The following is a 24,122-nucleotide window of genomic DNA, read 5'->3' on the forward strand; positions in this document are numbered from 1 at the left end:
ACCTAGTCTTTAAACTAACAGTTTAAGGTTTGTCGTTTTGTAAATGCATTAACACCATAGAACTAGACTCCCTAAACCTAGACTCCCTGTGTTCTACCCTGTTGTCACAATTGTGACAAAAAAAAAAAGAATTCATGGATTTTCAACTATTATTATTTTTTACATCATTTACATTGATTGTTAAATATTCTTACAAATACCATAAAATAATGTATATATGTTATCTCTGGGGAAAATTTGGGATTAAATGGGTTAAGCTTGTTTTTTGGGGGGAAAATATATATTTTTTTATTTTGTGTACTGGTTTGGAAAGTCATGTGTCTTTTAAATAAAACTGGTTGTATTAGGTTAAGTTAAAACTGTCTGACCTGTGCAGGTATACCAGGTCTGAATGAGACCCCATATGATGGTACTACACTTGTCACATGTCTGTTTCACACTCTTGCTCTTCTCCTTTGAAAAGCGATGTTCTAATAGAACCTGCAGGTTTGGCTCATCTTCCTCTGGGTCCTGTTTACATCCAACACAACAGTTAAACACAAAATTACACAATTTTTCTACTACTAGCCAAACGTTTGGACAGACTTAATGCATTTATATTTCTCATCAACACAAAAATGTTTTGAACTAAAAAAGGCTAAGGCTCCTTTATGGACAGAGATACATAGCAGGTTACATATACCCCATTACATATTATTTAGAGTAAAAGTGAGTAAGACTTGCTACGTTTACATGAACGCCTTTTGTTTCAATCGGAATATAATCATTCCATTTTATTAACATGAGCATACTGTTTACATGAACACTAAAATAGGGGTGTAATGATACACTTTAATTTTTGCATTTTGCAATTTGGACCTCAGTGTTCGGCGTTCAGAGTTCGGCACATCTCACGGTTTTGAAGCCAGTTTTGGTTCGGGTCTGTATGCTGTGGAGGCAGGGTTCGTGGCAGGGCACCAGCAATAATAACACTAGATTCACTTTTAACTTGATTGACTAAAACGTACCTGTTTAGAAAGTCTTTCAATGTTTAAATTGCTTTGTGTTTACGTATGTGTTGTTGTTTTTAACTTAATTCTTAATGGCTCTAAATGCTTTATTTTATTTTTCCTCCCTTTGTAGCACTGATATTTTCTTTAAAATGTAAAGTGCTTTATAAATAAAATGTATTATTATTTTCTACACTGGTTTTGAGGCTCTCTCCTGACAGCTCGGTTTTGATGGGCGTGCCGCACTGGAGAATTAGAAGTAAACGCCCACAGCTAGGATTGGAGGGATAATTCTCTGACAGGGTTCTCAAAACATATTTATCAAACAAACACAATGATTTATCTCTCATCCACCCACAATTTATAAAATATGTTGTATCATTTGGCCTGCCAGATCTATGGATATAACCGTGAACGCTGTTCAAATATCAAGTCCAGAGAGCGAACAACACAGATCAAGAAATTAATGTTATTTCACTATTTAAGATTTACCGGCCTGCTGATGTGCTTACGTTCTGGTAGCCCGCCTGGAAAACACATAGCCCTGGGACGTTTGGCTTTGCAAGAACCTGTCCTATACATGTCTGTCAAATCCAGTGTCAACCTGTGTCTAGTTTACAAATTATTATCTTGCTATATTCTGCATGTTTATTGCTCGTTTAGCACCACAATTTGGTGGCTACAGAAGCAGGCGTACACATTTATCCGTGTGGCGTTTCCCCCTTCTATTACGTCATTGATTTGAGAGCCTTGTTTTCTGGGCTTGGTGTCTATAAAAGCTTTTTTTTTTGACTAACAAAGAAGTTTTCAGCTCTGAAATTTACAGAATATTCTAATATTACAATGGCCTTTTATATATCAAAGATTCAAGGGAAAGTTGATTTCTCAATTCATCACTCCTTTAATATATAGGCCTATTTATTAATCAGTATTAAGCACCATTCGCACAGGATTAGTATTATCTAGGGACCTCTGTGATTTAAAATGACTCCCCCACATCTGAGTTTTGCGTGGCGCAATCGCACGGGAAAAGCAAAGCCTGTGATTTTACTCGAATTTACTGACTTTTCCCGGATATGATGTCAAGACTTCGTTATAGATATATAGCTGTATGAAATCATAAACAGGCACTGATATCGTTTTGATTCTTTTATAGTAATAAATAAACATAATTTCGTTCAGTTAGATAACAGACGCCATGAACTGAGCACAGACCAGCGGCAGGAGTCAGATTTAATTTATCACGAGTGAGAAGCTGACACTCAACGGAAGATTCAGTTTTAATGCTAAATGTAAAAGCGCCCATTTAAATGATCTTGTCATTGTACTGTTCTGTTATGTTTTTCATTAAGAATAGTATTGATATTAATATTAAACACACCATTCAATCAGTTTACTCCCAAAATTGATACTCATTCTAAAGTGAAAGTAATCCGTGCGGCTGCATGGGAATTCATAACGGTGCGCATTATGAATGCAGCCTCCATTCTTCGTGAAGAATAAAGAGGGAAATGCTCATAGGGAAAAAAAACCTTGCAAAAATTATATACGATCCGCCTAATCCTGGCCAAATCACAGAGATGCCGATTCGCACGGGACTACTATTATCACAGGACCTCAGTGTTCGGCGAAATATGGTAGGTCATTTGCGGGGGAATTTTTACTTTACAAATTACAGACATGGCCGATTCGCACGGGATTAAGATCACAGACATTCTCTGCAATTATTACAAAATACCAGAGGTCCCTAGATAATACTAATCCCGTGCGAATAGTGCTTTAGTCATATTCATGCAATTTATGTTTATGTAGGCTAAAACCCGTCATCATTTTAAAAAAAATAAATGTGCTTGTTTTTTTTGTGTTTTGTACATTATGGTAAATGTAAAAAAATTGTAGATTATTTCTGACTATTTCATTTGAGTTTACTTAAATGTTAACTGCTATAAAGAAGACGTGAAGCCAATATATATTTTTTGTTGTTATTATTAATTATTATTATTGCTGGTGCCCACCGTGGACCTTGAGATTCAGCCGAATCTTATTTTATGATTTGAACCTCTTTTGCACTGGTTTCCAGCTTACTTGAGATGACTAATATGCTGTCTTGAAAACAATATCTTACAAAACATTGCTAAAAATGTTTTATTATTTATTTAATTGACATGTCGGCCATCTCTTTTGCAGTTTTCAGCTTCACAAATCTCATCTTTTGGAGAGTTCATGCATTTGCGATCACATTTTTTATTACCGTCACTTACATATCTGGGAGTCTGTTGACCGAATGAGATAAGTTTTAAGCCGTCTGCAACTAAGTTCTCCAGGTTAAAGATTAGGAGGATTAAAAAGAACTGAACCGTGGCTCCAAAACCGTGACATAAACCAAACCGCAGCATAGGTGTATCGTTACACCCCTAATATTTAGTAAATAATATTATTATAATGATATTTAGTAAAAATACATCTCTTTCTATCTGTTAAAAGTGTACTCATTACTATTTAATCAAATGTCAATAAGAAAAACAAATTGTGACATAAGGTGAAGTTAGAGCTGGGCTGGGGCAGCAGGGTCCGTGGCACATTTGGTTGAGAATGAGAGTATCGAGGTTCGTATCGTGGGTGGTGTATCATGGTTTTTCGGTTTGAATATCGTTACACCCCTAATGCTAAATTAAGTGCTTGGGTTGACGTGCATGTGTTTTTGGCAAAAGCTTCAAATTGGAATTGATCTCATGACATGCACACACTTGCACAAATAATTTTAAATTATTGGTATATACTAACATACCACTACTTATTTTCTTTGTTTAAAAAAAGCAGACCTTATTAGGGGATGACAAGCACATAAAGCTTTGTGCTATGCTACTAATTAAGTGCTAATCAAAAATGCTCTGTGTATGTGCCCAAAGTGAGACATTGGACAACGTTGTCTTGCACTACTTTACATACGATAAATGGAAGGAGAATATAAAATTGACAAGACACTCATTTATAACACTTTATACCATTCAACAACAAGAGATAATTCTGTTAATCATACCTCATTTACGCATCATTGCAAATGCATAGAACATTCGAGTTTCGGTTTTCAATCTGATCAAATGTTAACATGTCCTACTGAATGGATTAGAAAAAAGTTTAAACCACCCTTTACAAACCGAATGAAATTTAAATTGGATTCGACCAATTCATTCTGATTGGTTACATGTGACTTTTATTTTGACTGTGCTACTAGTTCGAGTCCATATAAACACAGCTAATGTTATGTGCATGGTACCATATTAATGTATTTGCATATTTTTTATGATGCTTACATTACACGTCATGTGTACATTACATCTTAATTAATGTTTACATTTTAATATGATAGAGGCAATGAAGGCAATAAACATTTAGTTTAAACTAAAGTCAACTTAATTTGTTTCTTGTTTAAATCAATATTCTGCAACTTTTAACTGGTGGGACAAACCTTTAGTTCTTGTAGTTTGAGCCGAAGATGGATTAGTTTGACCACTGTGTCCTTCTGTTTCTCTGAATGTTCTGGCAATTCCAGGATCAGCCTCTTGCACTCCTCTATTGCCTGTTTCAGCTGCTCTACATCAGATGCCACAAACGAACCCTGTGCAAACATTCACACACTTCAGAAAATAGGATTATCAACTCTTGTGAACTCTTTTGAAGATACTGTGAACGATGTTTCCCCTGTTTTGTCTTTACAGTGAAAGTCAGGTTTCAAATTCCAAAACGGACATAAAGATTTAATATCACTGCAACGATCAATGTTAAAAAAAAATATTTGCTGACCCAATCGAGCCAGTGGATGAGATTGTTTTTGATCCATGTATCCATGTATTCTAATAAAGTTATGACAACATTTATAAACCAGTGAAATTTTACAATTCTCAATTTCATTTTCTATACCACAGTAAAAACTAACACAAGCCTGACTAATAAAAAGTTCAAACATCATTAAAGTAAAAAGTAATAAAATTAATAACAAAAACAAATACAACAGAACAAAGATATGTTATATTTAGACATGTGCTGGTAAACGGTAATACAATATATCACAATAATGAACAACGACAATATTGTTATTGTGGGCACTTCAAAATACAGTGAATAATTATTTATTACTAGATAATCAGATTTTTTAGAATGCATTTTAAGAATACTTTACCCATCAACCGTTTAAAATGAAAAATGTCAAAGAGGAACGTGCAAGGATGTAAACAGTCCAAAAGTGCATGAGCAACACACGGTGGGACGAGTGAAGGAGACACGCATTCAATCTCTGACAGCAGAGGGCGATGATGCAACAGCAGAAATGCAGCCGTTTCCCAGGTAATCCTCGTAAACAAAACACTCGCCCTACTAAAAACACACAGCCATTCAGATTTTTGTATTCGCTATAGTGCTCATCACATCAACAAATACTTAAAATTGCCCTAGAATGAAAAATTTAATTAACCTTGACATAGTGAAATAGCAATAGTCTTAAAGGGTTAGTTCACCCAAAAATGAAAATTATTTCATTAATTACTCACCCTCATGCCGTTGGACACCTGTAAGACCTTTGTTCATCTTCAGAACACTAATGAAGATATTTTTGTTGAAAGCTGATGGCTGAGAAAGGCTTCAGAAAGGCCTCCATTGGCATTCCGTACATTTCCACTGACCCACTCACAAGACCCAAAAAAGGCACTAAAGATGTTGTTACAAAGTCCATCTCACTACAGTGGCTTTACAATAATTTTACAATGCGACGAAAATAGTTATTTTGTGCACAAAAATCAAAATAACGACTTTATCCTACAAGTTATTGACGTGAACTCGACGCATGCACGAGAATACGACACAGCTCCACCGTTCGAATACATGACCCGGAAGAGGAGGAGCGCCGCTATCACGTGAGTTCACATCAGAGACCTACACGGAAGACAATAACTTGCGTGTAAAAATAAAGTGATTATTTAGATTTTTTTGCACACAAAAACTATTCTCGCCGCTTCGTAAAATTATTGTACAGCCACTGTAGTGAGATGGACTTTGTCTTTAGTGCCTTTTTTGGGTCTTGTGAGTGGGTCAGTGGGAATGTACTGAATGCCAATGGAGGCCTCTCTGAAGCCTTTCTCAGCTATCAGCTTTAAACAAAAATAACTTCATTTGTGTTTCGAAGATGAACAAAGGTCTTACAGGTGTCCAATGACATGAGGGTGAGTAATTAATGAAATAATTTTCATTTTTGAGTGAACTAACCCTTTAAACACCATTGCCTCCTCCTTCTTATGTAAATCTTGTGCATGAACAACACCACAGAGGCGAATAACACCAAATATGACGCAACTGCTAGGATCATTAATCTGTATGCGCCCAACATTTGCATATCAGTCCATGTTTATTGTCACTCAAGGATAGCAGAAATGGCATGTACCAGGCTGTTCCGGAAGACGTGAACACTTTTCATACCCTTCCCACATATTAAAAATTTCACCCATTTCACCACGGACAGTTTTTCTAACCTGGGACAATATCAAGCAAGCTTCGCTCAGCAGCTAAAACTGAAGAAAGGCAATTCCAACTATATTCCTGCAAGCATTAAGTAGTGATTGACTGTCTAAACAATTTCTGATTAAATTGAAAGAGACAGCATTGTCTAGATAACGCAAGATGCTAGTACAGTAACAATAGGAAACTCCAAGTACCATAAAAAACGAAATTTTCTAAATGACAAAGGTTGATATTATTTTGTATTACAAAATACAACCGTAGATACGCATGTCATACTACGTTATTTTAGTTGCTTAAGATCGCTCACTCAATCCTTCTAGCTAACGTCACCTTCTCCACCATATAAGGTAAAATGATTCTATTCTATTCTATTCTATTCTATTCTATTCTATTCTATTCTATTCTATTCTATTCTATTCTATTCTATTCTATTCTATTAATTTTGTAAAAAATATATATTTATATTTTTGAGAACTGAAGTATGACGAGTCACTGCGTAGCCTACGTTATATAAACATGTAATATAGTTGATGAAAAAAGATGTAACATGTCTAACATGTAGCTTATAAAATAAAAACTTGAACTAAAAGCACTGGTTTTGGTTTTGTAGGGGGAGCGTTCGAGTGTTTGTGGCTGCGTTTGCCAGATTTCAGTAATTTAATTCCCCTAGTGCAATCGCCAGAACCATATGTACGCGAGCTCTCTTTCTCGTGGGCCTTAAATATAAAGGCTTAAATTTCTGAATAATTAAGGGCGTGGTTACTTTGAGTGACAGGTGGATAGCCATTTATCTGCCGGCTATAGTCATTGTGTCACCTAAGCTCCGTCCCCATCCGCCTTTTTGCCCATTTTCTGTTATCTGCGATGACACGCTAGCAAGATGGCAACGGCCAGCTCGCCTCTACTTTACGCTTCAGAATGGCTTATCGGAATCCTATAGGTGACGTCACGGACACTACGTCCACATTCTGGTACAGTCTATGGTCAGGACTCACGAGCTGCTTCGTTGAACAACTGAACTTGTGTAAGCTGCTTGAAAAAAGGCAGAGCAGAGCTCAACATTAATATTCATGACCCTTCCAAATAAGGCAAAAACAGCATTACATCCTAGGGGCAATATCTAGGTTGTAAATGGACCTGTAAAACTATCTGAACAATTTTTGCTCTTAAATAAGCCACACACCCTCTACGTAGATATTAGAGAACAATTTAACAATGTTATACATTATTACCTCCACAGTGGCTGCACCCGTCTTTAACCACGGAATGGCATTTTTCTTCAACTGGCCCAGTTGTGTCTTTATAAGTTAGTCAAGTGTTCGCTGCAAATTTTTACAATTCGGAAAGGCACAAACGCGAACAATTTCTTCTTCACTTGTGAGCCCGATCGGATCATCACTCTAGGATGTCCGGTCACGAACGAATCGTTCTTTTTAACCGGTTCTTTTTAGTGAACCGGGCGAACCAGTTCACCAAATCGGACTGAATCGTTCTAAACGGTTCGCGTCTCAAATCAGGGAGCAAACCACACAAGTTATTTTAGTTAATCACTTTCTGACATGAGTGACAGTCCCTCCGAATATAAATAAACTAATGTCTTGAATTATATGTTGAAACTCCAACCGTTCACTGAACTGAGACATGTTTTGCTGATAGATCTGATGAACTCACGAGCAGCTGATACTGAGCATGAGCGAGTGGCGCTCTTCCCAGCGGTCCTCATCGGATCAGCAGTACAGAATCGAAAACTATTTCTCTCGGACACGTTCAATACTGAGGACCGACGAGCCGATAAGCAGAGCGTCTTCATAAACACAATGCTCTTCTCGACTTTCCGGCTACTGCTGCGTTCCCACGGGACTTGAGCGCGAGACACAGATAGCCGGCTTAAACTGGTGAATTTAAACAATGGCTAAATGGCTAAACGCATCTCGTTGTCATGTGAGGGACCTGTTCATGTTGGACAGACATTTTAATTGCATTTTGTGTCTGTTAAGAGGCACAAAGACACCCTTTACGTGCATGCCCCCAAAGCTGCCGTTTTAGCTGAGGGGGGGCTCTGGGCATTAACTGTAATAACTCTGTGTTGCAAGGACCAATCCGGTTCCAGGGTTTTTCCTACATTGAACATTTTTTGGTGGCCGCCAAAACAAATTTTTGCCCCGCCAAAGCCTTATTTGATGAGTTATTGTGATTTATATATTGATGTGGATGACTAATGTGTGACTGGAGTGTCAGAGAACGAGCAGAGAGCCACACGCACTCTCTGTCTTCAAAACGATCACCGTCTGAGCTCTTTCTCACTCGCACATATCAATCAAAATCAGCTGAACTTACACAAAACATTACGCAACTTTTTTTCCTTGAATTGCTGTTGGGTGTGAATTGTGCTCAATTTTCGCACCTCTTCTGACAGATGTTTTGCACATGCAGCGGCCATAAACCATACTTTCAAATACACGGAAAATATCCTTATAAAGTGTTTTCTGTGATGACAAATCTTTTGCGTTGTTTTAACAGTCTGGATTCACACATAACACGTCCGCAATTGTCCGATTCACAAACGACTCATTTGAACCGATTCATTTTACTGAACTAATCTGTCCAACATTGAACTCACGAATCAGTGTTTAATCATTTACTCACAACAACTCTGAAATGAGAATGAAGTGTGCTTACCCCATTAAACAAGAGGGGTTGGTAAGAATTAGTTTAATAATCCACAGTATTTTCCTGTATTTATTTTTGGTATTTCTATTGATAATGTGTAGTAAATTACCACACACACAAAAAAAGAAATGTTTAGACTGGAATAAGGTCAAACCAGAGCAACGCAAGTTGTTGATAGCTGGCTCATAATGTTATTAAATTGTATATGGTAGAGAATTAGACTATTTGTTATTACATTTTTAATGCTATTTTTTAACGATTGTTGCCAAAATAATTAATCAGTAAACCATGCAAACTTGGTAAAAATGGGGAACAAAAGAAACACATCAAGACATCATACATAATGAGAAAAAAAAAAGATTCTTTGCATTTATTTTACATTTATTGTCTGTATTGGGCTCACATATCACGCGGGTAGGTACTTTTACGCTCTCTCTCTCTCTCTCTCTCTGTGTGTGTGTGTGTGTGTGTGTGTGTGTGTGTGTGTGTGTGTGTGTGTGTGTGTGTTTGTGTTTGTGTTTGTGTTTGTGTTTGTGTTTGTGTGTGTGTGTGTGTGTGTGTGTGTGTATGACCATGTCTGGTCAGCTAGACAGCCACCACCGAAAGACCATTTCTGACCCAGGAAAAACCCTGGGTTCATTTTATAGACTGCCACAAAGGTATAACGCTCAAGATAAACTTAAAAATTCCCCGGAGTTGTTTTTTCATGTATTTCATTTTAGTATTGTATTTCAGTCTGCTCAGTTACTGGGATTTTCACTCACAACCATTTCTAGGGTTTACAAAGAATGGTGTGAAAAGGGAAAAACATCCAGTATGCGGCAGTCCTGTGGGAGAAAATGCCTTGTTGGTGCTAGAGGTCAGAGGAGAATTGGCTGACTGATTCAAGCTGATATACTTGCAACTTGCAACTTTGACTGAAATAACTACTTGTTACAACCGAGGTATGCAGCAAAGCATCAGTGAAGCCACAACACGAGGCGGATGGGCTACAACAGCAGAAGACCCCACCGGGTACCACTCATCTCCACTACAAATAGGAAAAAGAGGCTACAATTTGCACAAGCTCACCAAAATAGGACAGTTGAAGATGGGAAAAATGTTGCCTGGTCTGATGAATCTCGATATCTGTTGAGACATTCAGATGGTAGAGTCAGAATTTGGCAGAAACAGAATGAGAACATGGATCCATAATGCCTTGTTACCACTGTGCAGGCTGGTGGTGGTGGTGTAATGGCACGTCATGGTCAAAACCCCGTCTCAGGCGCAATAATTCCGATCTTTCATGTATTCATACTCTTGTGTAATCGACGCACCACCCTAAATAAACCCGTCTCTTCCGGGATACCCTGAAATTTTGAATATTCCGATCTAATATGATTTCTGACCTATAAGGTTGCCAGTATAATAATCTTACACGGTGTGTTAATAGGCCAGAGGAGAACTGGCACCCCGACTGAGTCTGGTTTCTCCCAAGGTTTATTTTTCTCCATCATGCCCTGATGGAGTTTTGGTTCCTTGCCACTGTCGCCTTTGGCTTGGCTTGCTCAGTTGGGGACACTAAAATTATGATCAAGTTATTCAACTAATTATACAAATAAAATTTATGAATTAGGTTTTATTTAATTCTATAAACTATAAAACTGATATGCCAACATTGTCACTATATCATAAATTAAAATAAGCTGATAACATCACTGTTTTCTCCAGAACGACTGTACAGCCAAATCTAATTTTGTTGCAATATTATCCTGTTTGACACTGTGAAGCTGCTTTGACACAATCATGATTGTAAAAGCACTATATAAATAATGTTGATTGATTGATTGATAATGGTGTGGGGGATGTTTTCTTGGTACACTTTAGGCCCCTTAGTGCCAATTGGGCATCGTTTAAATGCCACGGCCTACCTGAGCATTGTTTCTGACCATGTCCATCCCTTTATGACCACCATGTACCCATCCTCTGATGGCTACTACCAGCAGGATAACGCACTATGTCACAAAGCTTGATTTATTTCAAATTGGTTTCTTGAACACGACAATGTCTTCACTGTACTAAAATGATCCCCACAGTCACCAGATCTCAACCCAATAGAGCATCTTTGGGATGTGGTGGAACGGGAGCTTTGTGCCCTGGATGTGCATCCTACAAATCTCCATCAACTGCAAGATGCTCTCCTATCAATATGGGCCAACATTTCTAAAGAATGCTTTCAGCACCTTGTTGAATCAATGCCATGTAGAATTAAGGCAGTTCTGAAGGTGAAAGGGGGTCAAACAAAGTATTAGTATGGTGTTTCTAATAATCCTTTAGGTAAGTGCATGCTAACAGAGTGCTGTTAACTGTTCTGAGAGCCTTATGTCCTGAACTTCAATGTCCCATGTACCTGTTTTTCAACCAGATGTGAAGCTGTAGGGGGTGAGTGCCTTATTTATTTTTGTAGGCTTATGGCCACCACCTTTTTTCCCTGTTTCTCTGGATAGTTAAGGAGTGAGATTATGTTGCTGTATTTTGGTTTCTTAATTTTGATGCACAGGGAAGTTAGTTAATTAATGGGAAGTTAGAGTGTCGTTTTTTTAATATTTTGGCATTTGCTCACCCATGATCATTTGCTTAAGTTCTTTTGTGTATTTATCTTATGATTTTGCTAGTACTCTCCAACTGCTGCCGCACAGAAATAATCGAACAAAAGATCTAACAACCTAAGAAAATAAAAATGAATAATTTAAAAGCTAATTCGTGTTGTTCATTTATGTTGCAGTTCTGCCCAAGACCGGGGCCTCAACATGATTAAAAAAGTTTGTTTACTGAAGCTTTATTACTGCCTTCTGCCTGATCATTTCCCCCTCTTTGGTGAACCGGCACAGGGCTTAAAGTATTCCGGCACTGTGACGGATCTCTGGCGTACGCAGCTTGGCTGTGGAAAAAAAGACACTGACAGTCCCTAAATTAATGAGTGACGATTGCCAACAAAAGATTAGCCTGGTTACACTTCAGGCCTCCGACATTAATCTAATTGTATTTTTTAATCTAATTGTTTTTTTGTTTTGCTTTTTTGTCGCGAAGAATTATAAACAAATGACGAGGTAAATCTATTAAAAACCTTATTGCACAACTTCCTTCCCTTCACAGTGGTGAGCATTGGTTCCCCCTAAACCCCAAACTTAATGCCAGAATCAGCACAATTAGTAATTATTGTCAAATGCAATCTCTACTATTGCTAAATTGAAGGATGTGTTTGTTAATAAATAGATAGAGCCATTAAAAGCCCAAAATCCACGCAAGAATTTCCAACTTCAAGGCGGCTATGCGTGTACCCATTAAAACCGCCCGCAACTTGCACATTATAGTACTTTAGGGTTCGTGTGCAGGTCTAAACCATCAGATACACACAACGAATAGCCTACATCAAAATTACCATTTGTAGACTATTTCTTTAAACACAGTTTATGTCTTAAATGGGCTTTAATAGTTGGGACAAAATATGTATATTATTAGACCTGCATTCGGTCTTAAAGGGGCAGTGTCTAATAAACCCTGGCGATTGTGTCATTAATGTGAATCAAACAACAAAAGGCGAAGAGAAAGATACTTGCAGCTTTAAAAACCATGAATCTATTCATTTGTACAGTGAAAACTACACAGTGTTATTTTATATTTGATTACTTTATTATTAGGCCTTTTGTAGGCCGTTACCTGCACAGTACTGTTAGACCTTCCTGAGATTAAAGTATTGTATTTAATTTGCATCTTCGTTTTTATGTATATTTATTGTATTTATTTGACCATTATTTTTTACTTTGTTTCTTTTCATATGCATATAAACACACACACAAAAATCTATGTTTTTTTCGTTTTGTTTAAACATTGCTGTTTAATTTCCTATAGATATTTAACATTTTCTGATTATAAAGCAATGTAAATTAATGTAAAAAAGCATAACAAACAGAACCAATAAGAATACCATTAAAGTACCGGATCGATAAGCAGTATCAGTAAGAATAGTAATACCGTTAAAACCTTCCCGATACCCATTCCAACTCTTTATAAATATAACCAACTCTGAGAGCCAGGGACTAACGTTATATGAGTCCTGTCAATCATTATATGAACACTGTACAAAATAAAAATGAAATGTTGTGGTTTTTGCAAAATAAAGAAAACAAACATGATGCACGAGCTGCTGCTGCTCTCTCAATGAGGTCAATTCTGATTATTGACAGAAAATGAACTGTAACTTAGCGAATACTTGTCACACAAACATGAGACGTGTCTAAAGAAACAGTTTTAAATAATGTAAACCAAATAAAAAAACAAATATTCTCTGTTTATGTAATCTGTTTGAAAAGAGAGAGATGTCAGTCATTTGCTGCCTCATTATCTGCTAATGAAGCCATGCCCAAGAAGAGCGTGTTCTTTTCAAAGGCAAATACTGACGAGATTCATCCAAATATCCCTGCCCACATCAACTCGAAAAATCATTAAGTTTAGTGAGATTTGTGTACGTTACATCATTTTGAGATGCTGCGGGGAATAATCCTGGAATAATTTACCTAAAAAAAAAAGTGGTTTCATTTTGAGGAGCAACGGATCCTGCAGAGGATTTGTGACAGGTACATTTATTCTGTTCTTTATTCTAATACCCTATAAAGACTAGTGTCTGTGAATATGAAACCGTAAAAAGTTTAAATATGAAGGGCCCTATTTTAACGATCTGAAACGCAAGTGTCAAAGCAAGTAACTTTGTGGGCGGGTCTCGGCGCTGTTGCTATTTTCCCGGTGGGATAAATGGCTCTTGCGCCCGGCGCAAATCTAAAATGGGTTGGTCTGAAGTAGCTTCATTATTCATAGGTGTGGTTTGGGTGTAACGTGAATAAACCAATCAGAGCGTCATCCAACATTCCCTTTAAAAGCAGGTGCGCAAGTTCCATTATGGATTGCTATTATTATGGCGTATTTACCAGGCGCACGCCAGGAGCGGTTCACTACAATTAGCCTGAATAATTTGTAAGCTAGATTTATGCCTATTTTTTCACATCTTCGTGGCTCACCACAATGATTTCCGTCATCTCATGTGTTAATATTTCTTTAGTGTAACAATTTATGGTTTGCAAAAATAACTGTTGCATCTATGTAGATTACATGAGCAAAGTGTATGCGCGTTGTGCACGCTATACATTATGGTCAAGCATGCGCCCTTAAAATAGCATATGGATCGATTCCGACGAACAGGACGAAACAAATGAAACGCTTGCACCCGTCCCTTGAAATACGGAATCGTCCCATATTTACAATCAAAAATGACACGTCCCAAGATTGTGTTTTAGTGTCTTTGCTGCCATAGCAACGAAGTCTCAAGAACATGCGCTGGAAATTTGCACGTTTTTTAAAAACATGTCGAGCTCGCGTCCACCGTTTGAACGCAAGATGATTTCAAGATATAGGGCTGAATAGAAAGACAAAAAAGTATCTGGGTCTGTCCAGTAACTTATGATGAACCTAAGACAAACTGCACACTTTGCAGAGAAGCATGTCAGTGTCTCAGACTCTAACTTAAAGCAGCATGCGATGACGGAAACATCTGTGCTTCTAAGTAGGCCTATTCTTTGTTTTTTTAATGGATAATATATTAATATAATATTTCATACATTATCAAAGCTTGGCAGACTTGTTTTTCTAGACATTAGAACGGTTAATTAATACATTTAAAAAATATTTAGATAAAAATGGGACAATTAATTATATAATATTATAGTCATAATAGTAAAATTAATAAAGAAAATTAAATATTTTAAAATTTCAGAATTGTCAGTAAAGTGGTTACTGGTTCAGAATGACTGCTTAAAGACACAGTGCACCCAAAAATAAAAAATCAGTCAATTTCCTCATCTAAGTTTCCTCACCCAAGTTCCTAAAGTTGTTCAAAACCTGTATACATTTATTTATGTTAAATTCATATGAAGACACATTCCTACCATGGAACTAAATGGTGGACCTAAAGCAGCCTGGTTACAAATTTTCTTCGAAATATCTTCTTTTTTATTCAGCAGAAGAAAGAAACTCATACAGGTTTGGAACAACATGAGGGCGAGTAAATGATGACAGAATATTCATTTTTGGGTGAGCTATCCCTTTAAAGTGCACCAATAGGCTACTAAAGAGTTGTTTAGAAATAAATCAAATAATCAAATGTAAAATAATATAAAATGTGTTCTGTTGCAAGTTTACATACTTGATTCCATGTTTATTGTTGAGCTGTTGTCATTGTTTAATTGTCACTCTTATCACTCTTTCATTGCCAAGTTCATAAGTGATTTTCAAAAACTGATTTGGGAAAAAAAACATACACACAAAATAACATTTTCAATATAAAAAGTGATCGTGTAACAATGGCTTTGATGCATTGTTAGTTTTTGTGCAGCATCAGATTTAAAAAAAAATGTTTTCCCTTTTTTATATGCAGTTATTATACTATACAAATTACAAAAGCCCGGAACTAACCTTTTTTTTTTAGTACAGGTCTATCTAAAGGGTTAATGGTTCCACCTGTTGATCAACTGTAAAAATTACACATTTTACCTCTTCCCAAAAGGGAAAACCACCAGCAATCAAGAATGCATGATTATATGATGTCAGGGCTTTGCAATCAAAAAAATATGGTTATAATGGAAGTCAATGGGGCAAAAACAGCCACGAACAGTAAATGAGGGAGAAAAATCTGATCATGTACAAAAACTAACAAGGCATCAAAGCTAAAGTTGTTACTAATCTTTGACATGCTCAATACTGTCATAACAGGTATTTAAAAAAATCCAGTCCACAATCACTTTTTATATTGAAAATAAGTTTGTGTGTTGAAAATAAGTTTTTTGTCTTGTTCTTTCCAAATCAGTTTTGAAAATCATTTATGAACTTGGCAATTAAAGAGTATTTTGTTTTATTATTATTATTATTATGGTACTGGATTGAACTGAAGAGCCTCATAAATTAATAGACGTATTCATTCCTAAACTATGGTGCATTTCCATACTCAGTAGACAAGTGTTGATAATGCAATTTATCACGATAATGAATATGCACGATGCTGTTATCGTGGGCACTTTAAAATATAGTAAATAATAATTTATTAACAATTAGGCGCTCAGGTGTAAATGAGAAGCACATGAACGAGTGAAGGAGACAAACTAATGAAGTGCCGCTCAGTGACAGCAGAGGGCGCTGATGAACTGCAGAATGCACCGCTTACCCCGGAAACCCGCAAACAAAAGCAACCGAGTGTAATTTTTAAAACAGCCATTCGTTTTTTGTAATCTCAATGTTGTTCATCACAGCACCAAATACTTAATAATTAAAGACTTAATAGGCTATTTATTGTCAAACTTAAACATTTTAATGTTTTAATCTGGACTACAACATGCCCTAATGATTAGAACTGTTCTAATTATTTGTTATTGTTCAGTAAAACTTTGAGACATACAACTTCATTAGTTAACATGTTAATTCATTATTACCAAACTGACATTGAAAAATACTTATAAAGAATTAATTATTCTAAGTAATGTTAATTTCTTAGTTACTGTTTAATCAAAATAACTTTTTTAATGGACCTAAGATAAAACTAACAATGATCAGTATTTCTTAACTAACATTACCAAAAACATTATACTTTTTGTACCAAATGTAACTATTGCTCAATCTTAGTTAATGCATTAAATAATGAGACCTTATTGTAATTTGTTAGCCTGCCTGTTGTTCTTTATAGCCTAATTCTTTTGCACTTTAATCTGTTTGAAAATTGTACTTTTACAGCTCTGAAAAAAAAATCAAGAGACCACTTAACATTGATTTCTCATTGATTTTAAGTGTTAAGTTGTCTCTTAATTTTTTTTCCAGAGCTATATATATTTGTGGTGCATTATTGTATTTAAACATTCAGTTATTTTTGTTATTACAAAAATAGTTCTTAAAGCTGTTATGCTATGGAAACACTTTTTTTTTGCAACTTATTTCAATATCGTGATAATATCTTATCGTGATAAAACTTCAGCAATTAATCGCAACATGAAAAAATGATATCGGCACATGCCTAATACTCAGTAACATAAATAATAGACTATATAATCTGGGCAAACCTGGTGGGATGTCCCCACCAAAGCTGAGACCAAACCTACACCCTTGCACTAGGGCTGTCAACGAAAATAAATATTGGAATTATTATTTTTTTAAATCCCGCGCTCATAGGGTTCAGGGACAGGTCACAGGAGTCACTGCTGAATGTTGACGCGTCTTGCATGGAAGATGGCAGAAAGTGCAGAGCCCAAATGACCGCAGCAGAGAAAGCGATTTTAACACTCCAAAATCTAAAAAGCCATGTCTGAAAGCACTTTGAATTTTGGTCAGTAGGAGGTAAAATTGTTAAGCCGCGAGAGAAAGTTGTACGCAAGCTAAAATACAGTTAGCATACCATGCCTCATTTTATTTAACGTTAAACAGAAACATTACTAAAGTGTAGGCTACTGTACTGACTGAATAGATATTGCATGAATAAAGGATAAATGCACTGCTTTGATTATTTACCGTTTCATGTTAAGGAAAAGCTCCATGCTTAGCACAGCTCGCTCAGAGCGTTCAATATGCTGTAAAACTTAAATTAATATTAATAATATTTGTTTCAATCACTGAATGAAGCCTGCTATAATTGGGGCAAGAGTCACGACCTTAAATTGCTTGCACAAAACGCTTGATTTTCAGGGAATATTCGAACGCCATTTTTGAGCAATTTTGACAGAACTACCTTGCACAAGAGTTTGTGATTGACTGCTAGCTGCAGAGTCCAGGGTTTATGGACAACTTACTACAGATATACTACTTACTACTTCATACAGAGATTGAGACAGATATGACCATGAGTTTGTTCTTCTGGGGGAATATTACAGAAAGATCTTAACTTAAAGGAACACTTCACCGTTTTTAGAAATAGGGCTTATTCAACTTCTTTCCTACATTTAGATATGCGGGCAAATGCATATTTGTCTCAGTGGATGCATTGTTTTAGTTTGGCAGGGCTTTGCATTGTTACCTTAGCTTAGCATAATGAATGGAATCCTATGTTGCCAGCTAGCATGTCCTGAGTAATAGTGATCCAAAAAACAAACAAACACCTAATTACTTCTTGTGGCCGGCGTATTCACAATGAGTACAAATAGCGATGCAAATTAAGACGAGGCGATTTCCTAGGCAGATACTGATTCGGGACTATATTATGGGGAAGCACAGGCAAAGCACTGCTACTTGGGCGCAAAAAAAATTGTATGACCAAGCTGATTTTTTAAAATATTCGCTACTGTTAATAAGAAATTAAAATGCATCAGAAAGGTTTATGTCATATTTGCACCTTTGTTCTAGTCTACTGACAATTAACTGTTTAGGCAGTTTTCAGTATAAAGCTTCTAAAAGAGGCCCTTTTTTAATGCCAAACTCACAAATTAGATGTACATATACCAGTGCAAGTGGAGTTACACAACAGTCATCCCTTAACATAAATAGATAACAGAAGTGACATTTCCCTTATGTAACAGTTCTAGAATCTACTGACAGCTTTGTTAATGTCTGTTCTCATAAGGGCTCAATTCTCAGCAATGTTGTGTGGCCCCATTTGCTAGTAATAGTTTTATGCATATATCAGCATTATACTGGTCATCAGCAGCATATAGATACTTGTAAGCCAATCTGCACACATTATCAGTATTAAGTACTGCTTAAGCACAATTAAAAGCAATAAGAGCTTACCACAGGTCGAGAGAAGTGGTCTTCAGCCAAGCCAAGATCCATTGCACGGTCTGAACTCTGAGTTTTGGATTCAGAGCAAAAGATCTCCGACCTCACCTCTGTGGGCACAAGATATTTATTCAGATCACATACTGATCTTTCCTTTAAATAAGAGCTCCTGTTTCTCACTTTAAATCACATCTTTGCTAGCTACTGTGTTAGCGTGACATGGCGTGACTTCACATAATCATTAACGTCAGGAAAGTATAAACTGTAGTTAAGTGAGTGTGTCTCAATAATACTCAATAATAACAAACTTTAAATGGTTTTCATGCTAAGCAGTATACATATGAGTTTCAGGCAGCAAAATAAACAAAGCAAAAATATTAGTCAAGTCAACAACTGGCAACAAGAATGTTTACAGTCTGGTAAAGATTGCTATTAGAGAAGCTATAAGAGAATGTATGAATGGTAATTTTCTGCCAGTACATTATCCAGTAGTTTTACAGAAATTTCTGTTAACCCTTAAAACACAAACTAATGCAACATGTAATTCAAAATACAGTAAAACAACTGTAAAAAACAATATGGAAAATTCCTTCATATTTATACAGTACATTGTGCCCTATTTGACTTTTTTTGTTGTTTTTTACAGTGTACGACATTGGTATACACATTTCTAACTTCAATAGCATTTAAACTGTCTCAAAACTATCTCAAAACATTTGAACTGAATGACTGTATCAAAACTATCTGTAAAGTGTTCATCTAGGTGTCAGCTATGATTATGACATATCATAGGTGACATTCCGTTCAAATGCTATTGAAGCTAGAAATGTGTAGGCATACCAATATTGTATGTAACTTTAGAGACAGTCCTTAAATTTGAGGATATCGAACGTCCAGTATCAAAGACACTTTATGCCAATTTGTCAACTAACTGCAAAATCATGTGTCCTGGTAGTCTGTAATTATTTACAAGCATTTTGCCACCAAAGCGCAGCACATTCTCTGGGTCTTCACCATCAAAACATCACTGCACTTCATCTTATATAATAAATGTAACACTCTCGAAAAAATTTTGTACTGTGATTTTTACCACTGGATTTCAAAAAGGTTTGAAGTTAGGACACTAGTGGGGTTGTCCTAAAGTTAAGACTACTTTTAGGATTTTTTTTGTCGAGTCAGGATGCTTCTGTAATACCCATTTCCTATTCATAGTTAAGATAAGATTATGCATTTAAGAAATGTCATTCTGTAAGCCTTTTTCCTAAATGCGGTCCTAACTTAAATTGTCATGGTTATCAAACAGATAAGATTAGATAAGATAAGATCTACAGTTAAGATCTTTCTCCTAAGTCCTGAAATAAGCTGTTATAGTCACATACTGTATATTTAGCCCAATAATTTCAAATTATGCTTCCATCATGGGGATGAGAGAGCATGGCCCATGAAGTGCATTGAAGTTTGCAGCATTATTCAATGTGTTGATGTAATTTCCACTAAAACAGGAAGACAGTAGCCTGGGAAAACCAAGACAACTCCTGGCAAATTTAGATTTGCTCTGCAAGTAGTCTGGCAAAGAGCCCATTCAAATCCATCAAAATCGCAGCACCAATCAGAAACGTTGGGGCAGGCTTTACACGATGACGACAGCGGAGTGACGGTGAAGCAAATTTTGAACATTACAAAGATGGATGCCATGGGATATTACTCTTTCAAATCAGTTACTGCATCTGTTTTAAGCAATTTAAACTTTTCTTTTTGTAAAAACCCGAGAAAAGAACAACATTCGGCTACCAGATGTGAATTACACTGTTTAGGATGGCGATTGTGATCATGTGCTAACACCACACAGCAGCTCTGTATCTGGCCTTTCAGTGCTTATTTCCTCAGATTAGATCTGGTAACGTTAGTCATTTAAAAATTGTAATTAAATAACTAAATTACTATGCTTAAATCTGAAAATGTTCTAACACATCTGAAATGACTGAATTTGAGATTTTTTAATCAAGTTTGTGAGACACAAATTTCCAAAGACTCATCAATATTATTTTATTTTCAAAATATTGCAAATTGCATTCTAATTGCAATACAAATGCCTTACATAAGGGGCAAATGCAATCAGAGTTTGATGTTTTCTGTTCGACCGTCAATCCGAGATGTTTCAGTCTGTCTGAGATTTAGGTTTTCCAATTTGGCAAAATTTTGATGGAGTGGCAGTGGACACCAGCTGTTATCATATTTCTTTTACAACAACGGCAAAAGCCGTCAGAAGCCATTGCAAAATCTTCCACAAAATCACAAACAGAGAATTGCTATCACAGTCTCAAATGTTTCTCCCACTTTGCAATCGTCATCTCCTTCATCGTTCTGATTGGTTTTAGGTCTATCTAATTGCGCCCAAAGGCATTTAAGCAATGTCTGTTGGTGACGCCCCTTTGGAAATTAGTTGTCTATGAAGATTTCCCTGACCATAACTCAGTTACTACTCAGAATGGTCTGGTTTTAACCAGGCTAGGAAGACAGGGCTGAGTTCACGCTGTTGCTCAAGCAGCTCTCATACTCTTGTTGCTGCCAGCCTGCATGGAGCAAGAAAACAGTTGCCAACTGTCACGCATTTTGCATGAGGCACACGCTTTCAGGCTCTGTCTTACACTCTCACTCTGCTCAAGTAAATCTCATGCCAAATTTGTAAAGTTAAAATGCGAAATTCAAACAATTAATAGCGTTTTGGCGCACTTAATAAAGCCAGAGCCGTTGAATAACAAAGTTGCAACATGCTTTCATCTTCCGGCAGCGTGGTCACGTAGCTCATGGAGCTCTCAATAGTTCCACACAACCCAGCGCTGTCAATACATTGAATAGACAACCGCTTCATACAGGCATTGATTATTACGTCAACCACATTTACAGTATAGTTTTTTTATGGAGAGTGACTGAGATGCAACCATGTTAGCAAATATTGTCACACTCACTCATACATATAAGTGACCCGTCACGGAAATCAGGGACACAAGTCGGCAGCTCTACTATTGAGAAAAATGAGAAACAAGGGCTTTTTTTTTTAATTATGTGATTTTCGCTTTTTTGCTGAATCTGTTAGTTGAAAGCATGAAGAAGCCTCTCCGTGTTTGAGATGGCATTAATTGTATATTTTTTAAAGCGTATATTTTGAGGTTGAAATCGCCTTGTTTTGTCTGTGCTAATAATCTGGCTAATTATTTATGCAGCGCTCTGGCCGGCTGTAGAGATGATCCAAGCGACGATGAAAGCGGCATAATAAGACTGGATTATACCCTAATCTACAACTGAGCGAAGATGAAGAAGAGGAAGAATGTATCAGACAGGCATCAGGTTGCAACAAGTTGGACCGTAAGAAATCGGAGGCTATATCGAGAGTAACATTTGACAGGGATAAAGGCAGAGAAATGGCTCTAATCTTTGACCGTGGCTGTAGTGTAGGGGTAAAGGCGCATGTCATCAAGTTTTGACGCAACTCGATCAGCGGTTTGAATCTGCATTTTGCCACAATCTCTACTCCCTTTTCCCATCACATATCAGATCGGAAAGGCATTTATTTTCAAAAAAATTGAGAAAATGTTAGTGGAAATAAAGCATCTAACGTGTTTATCAATAAGTGTTTCTCAGTTAGAGTGTGTGGCAAAAGGCGGATTCGAACCACTGATCGATTTGCGTCTAAACTTAATGACATGCGCCTTACCCCCACACTACAGCCACGGTTATGAACTTTACCCATTTCTCTGTCTCTTTTCCCCTTCGAACAGACACACAGTACATCCACTAAGAAGACCCCGGGAAACAGAAAGTGTGCCCGAACGACTTATTTCATTGGAGGCAACAAGATTTGCAAGAATACTTTTCTGTTTCTTATGGAGTGTTTTTCTATAAACACCAAAATGTGTCGTTTTGTGTTCATTCTAAGAACACAAACACGTTATCTCATGTTTAGACCTTCCCATACCTACCTATTGTTCTTAACTGTCGTTTTAATTGTAACCGTTAGTATCGTATCACTTGCCAAAAAAAACACTACTATAATGAGCTTTTAGATGGCAATGTTAGCATCTTTATTATTAGTAGTATGCGGTCTGATTTTTCCTGATTTTTGCGTCTGTCGTTACTAGCAACCATGCAGCTTTCAGGGGGTATGGTATGGCTTATCTAAATGAGATGTAAATGAGCCCTATTGTCACTCCCAGCAGGTGAGAACTGCAAAACTTTAGAAGACTTTAGAGACTTTTCTAAAGGCCTACATTCAGATGGCCACAACTTTACCAAATATTATCAGATTTCCATTTGTTACACATATTTGGAAAGCTTGGAGACTACACTTTCAATATCTGTGAATAACTCAAAATGCCCCAGAACCGACTTGTGTCCCTACTTTCCGTGACTGGTCACATATTACCATACACCTTAACTCATTTTAAATTAAATGTTCTATATTGTAGTTCAATAACATTTATTGAACATTGAGGAGATCTTTTGGTAGTAAAAATTATTTGTGCAATAATTATGATCAATTAATGAGCACTTAACATATTTTTCTTCTAATATTTTTATTATTATTTATATTACTATTAGTGTAGTGATTAAGGTTAAAATAGAGAATTCCAATGCAAAGAGGCAAATTTAGAGCCAGTTTGTGGCTGGAAATATAATAATTTTCATTTGTAATTGAAATCCTCAGAAGCCCGTGCCTTTCTTTCCCGAAGTACATGACGAACTAACAAAGTCATGGAAGTCGCCCTACTCTGCCTGTGCTAAGTCTTCGTTTTCCCCAGCACTCTCGACTGTCGACGGCGCGAAGGAAAAAGGATACAGGTCTCTTCCCTCCCTCGAAGAGGCTGTCGCCGCGCACCTCTGCCCGCCCTCCTCCAGAGGATGGCAGGCCAGGGTGCAGCACCCCTCCAAGCCCTGCCGCACCACTTGCTGCCTCTGCTCTTCACACAATGGCTGTCCTTCAGGTGTTCCAGGCCAGACTTCTCCGCTCCTTGGACGAGTCTGTCCACAACTCTGAAACTTTGAAGGACCTTCGCAGCGCGACGGACTTAGCCCTTTGTGCTACTAAAGCCACCTCGCAAGCCATTGGGAAGAACATGGCAAACCTGACGATTTTAGAGCGGCACCTTTGGCTGAACTTGACCGAAATGAAGG

General features: G+C 36.9%; 1 protein-coding gene across 5 annotated transcripts in view; it reads right to left on the reverse strand.

Annotated features, from left to right (window-relative positions):
* Window positions 1–24,122, reverse strand: part of def8 (differentially expressed in FDCP 8 homolog) — a 99,507-nt gene that overhangs the window by 35,721 nt on the left and 39,664 nt on the right. For all 5 annotated transcript variants that reach the window (XR_010898537.1, XM_067419902.1, XM_067419903.1 and 2 more), the window contains 3 exons: window positions 18,963–19,060; window positions 4,459–4,608; window positions 369–510 (listed from right to left, as the gene is read on the reverse strand). Coding sequence is in view for 4 of the 5 variants with exons in the window: in XM_067419903.1 (XP_067276004.1) it covers window positions 369–510; window positions 4,459–4,608; window positions 18,963–19,060 (390 nt within the window). In the remaining variant the exon portion in view is untranslated. The remainder of the gene's footprint in view (window positions 1–368; window positions 511–4,458; window positions 4,609–18,962; window positions 19,061–24,122) is intronic.

The sequence above is a fragment of the Pseudorasbora parva genome, chromosome 16, assembly GCF_024679245.1.
Source record: "Pseudorasbora parva isolate DD20220531a chromosome 16, ASM2467924v1, whole genome shotgun sequence".
NCBI classification, from domain to species: Eukaryota; Metazoa; Chordata; class Actinopteri; order Cypriniformes; family Gobionidae; genus Pseudorasbora; species Pseudorasbora parva.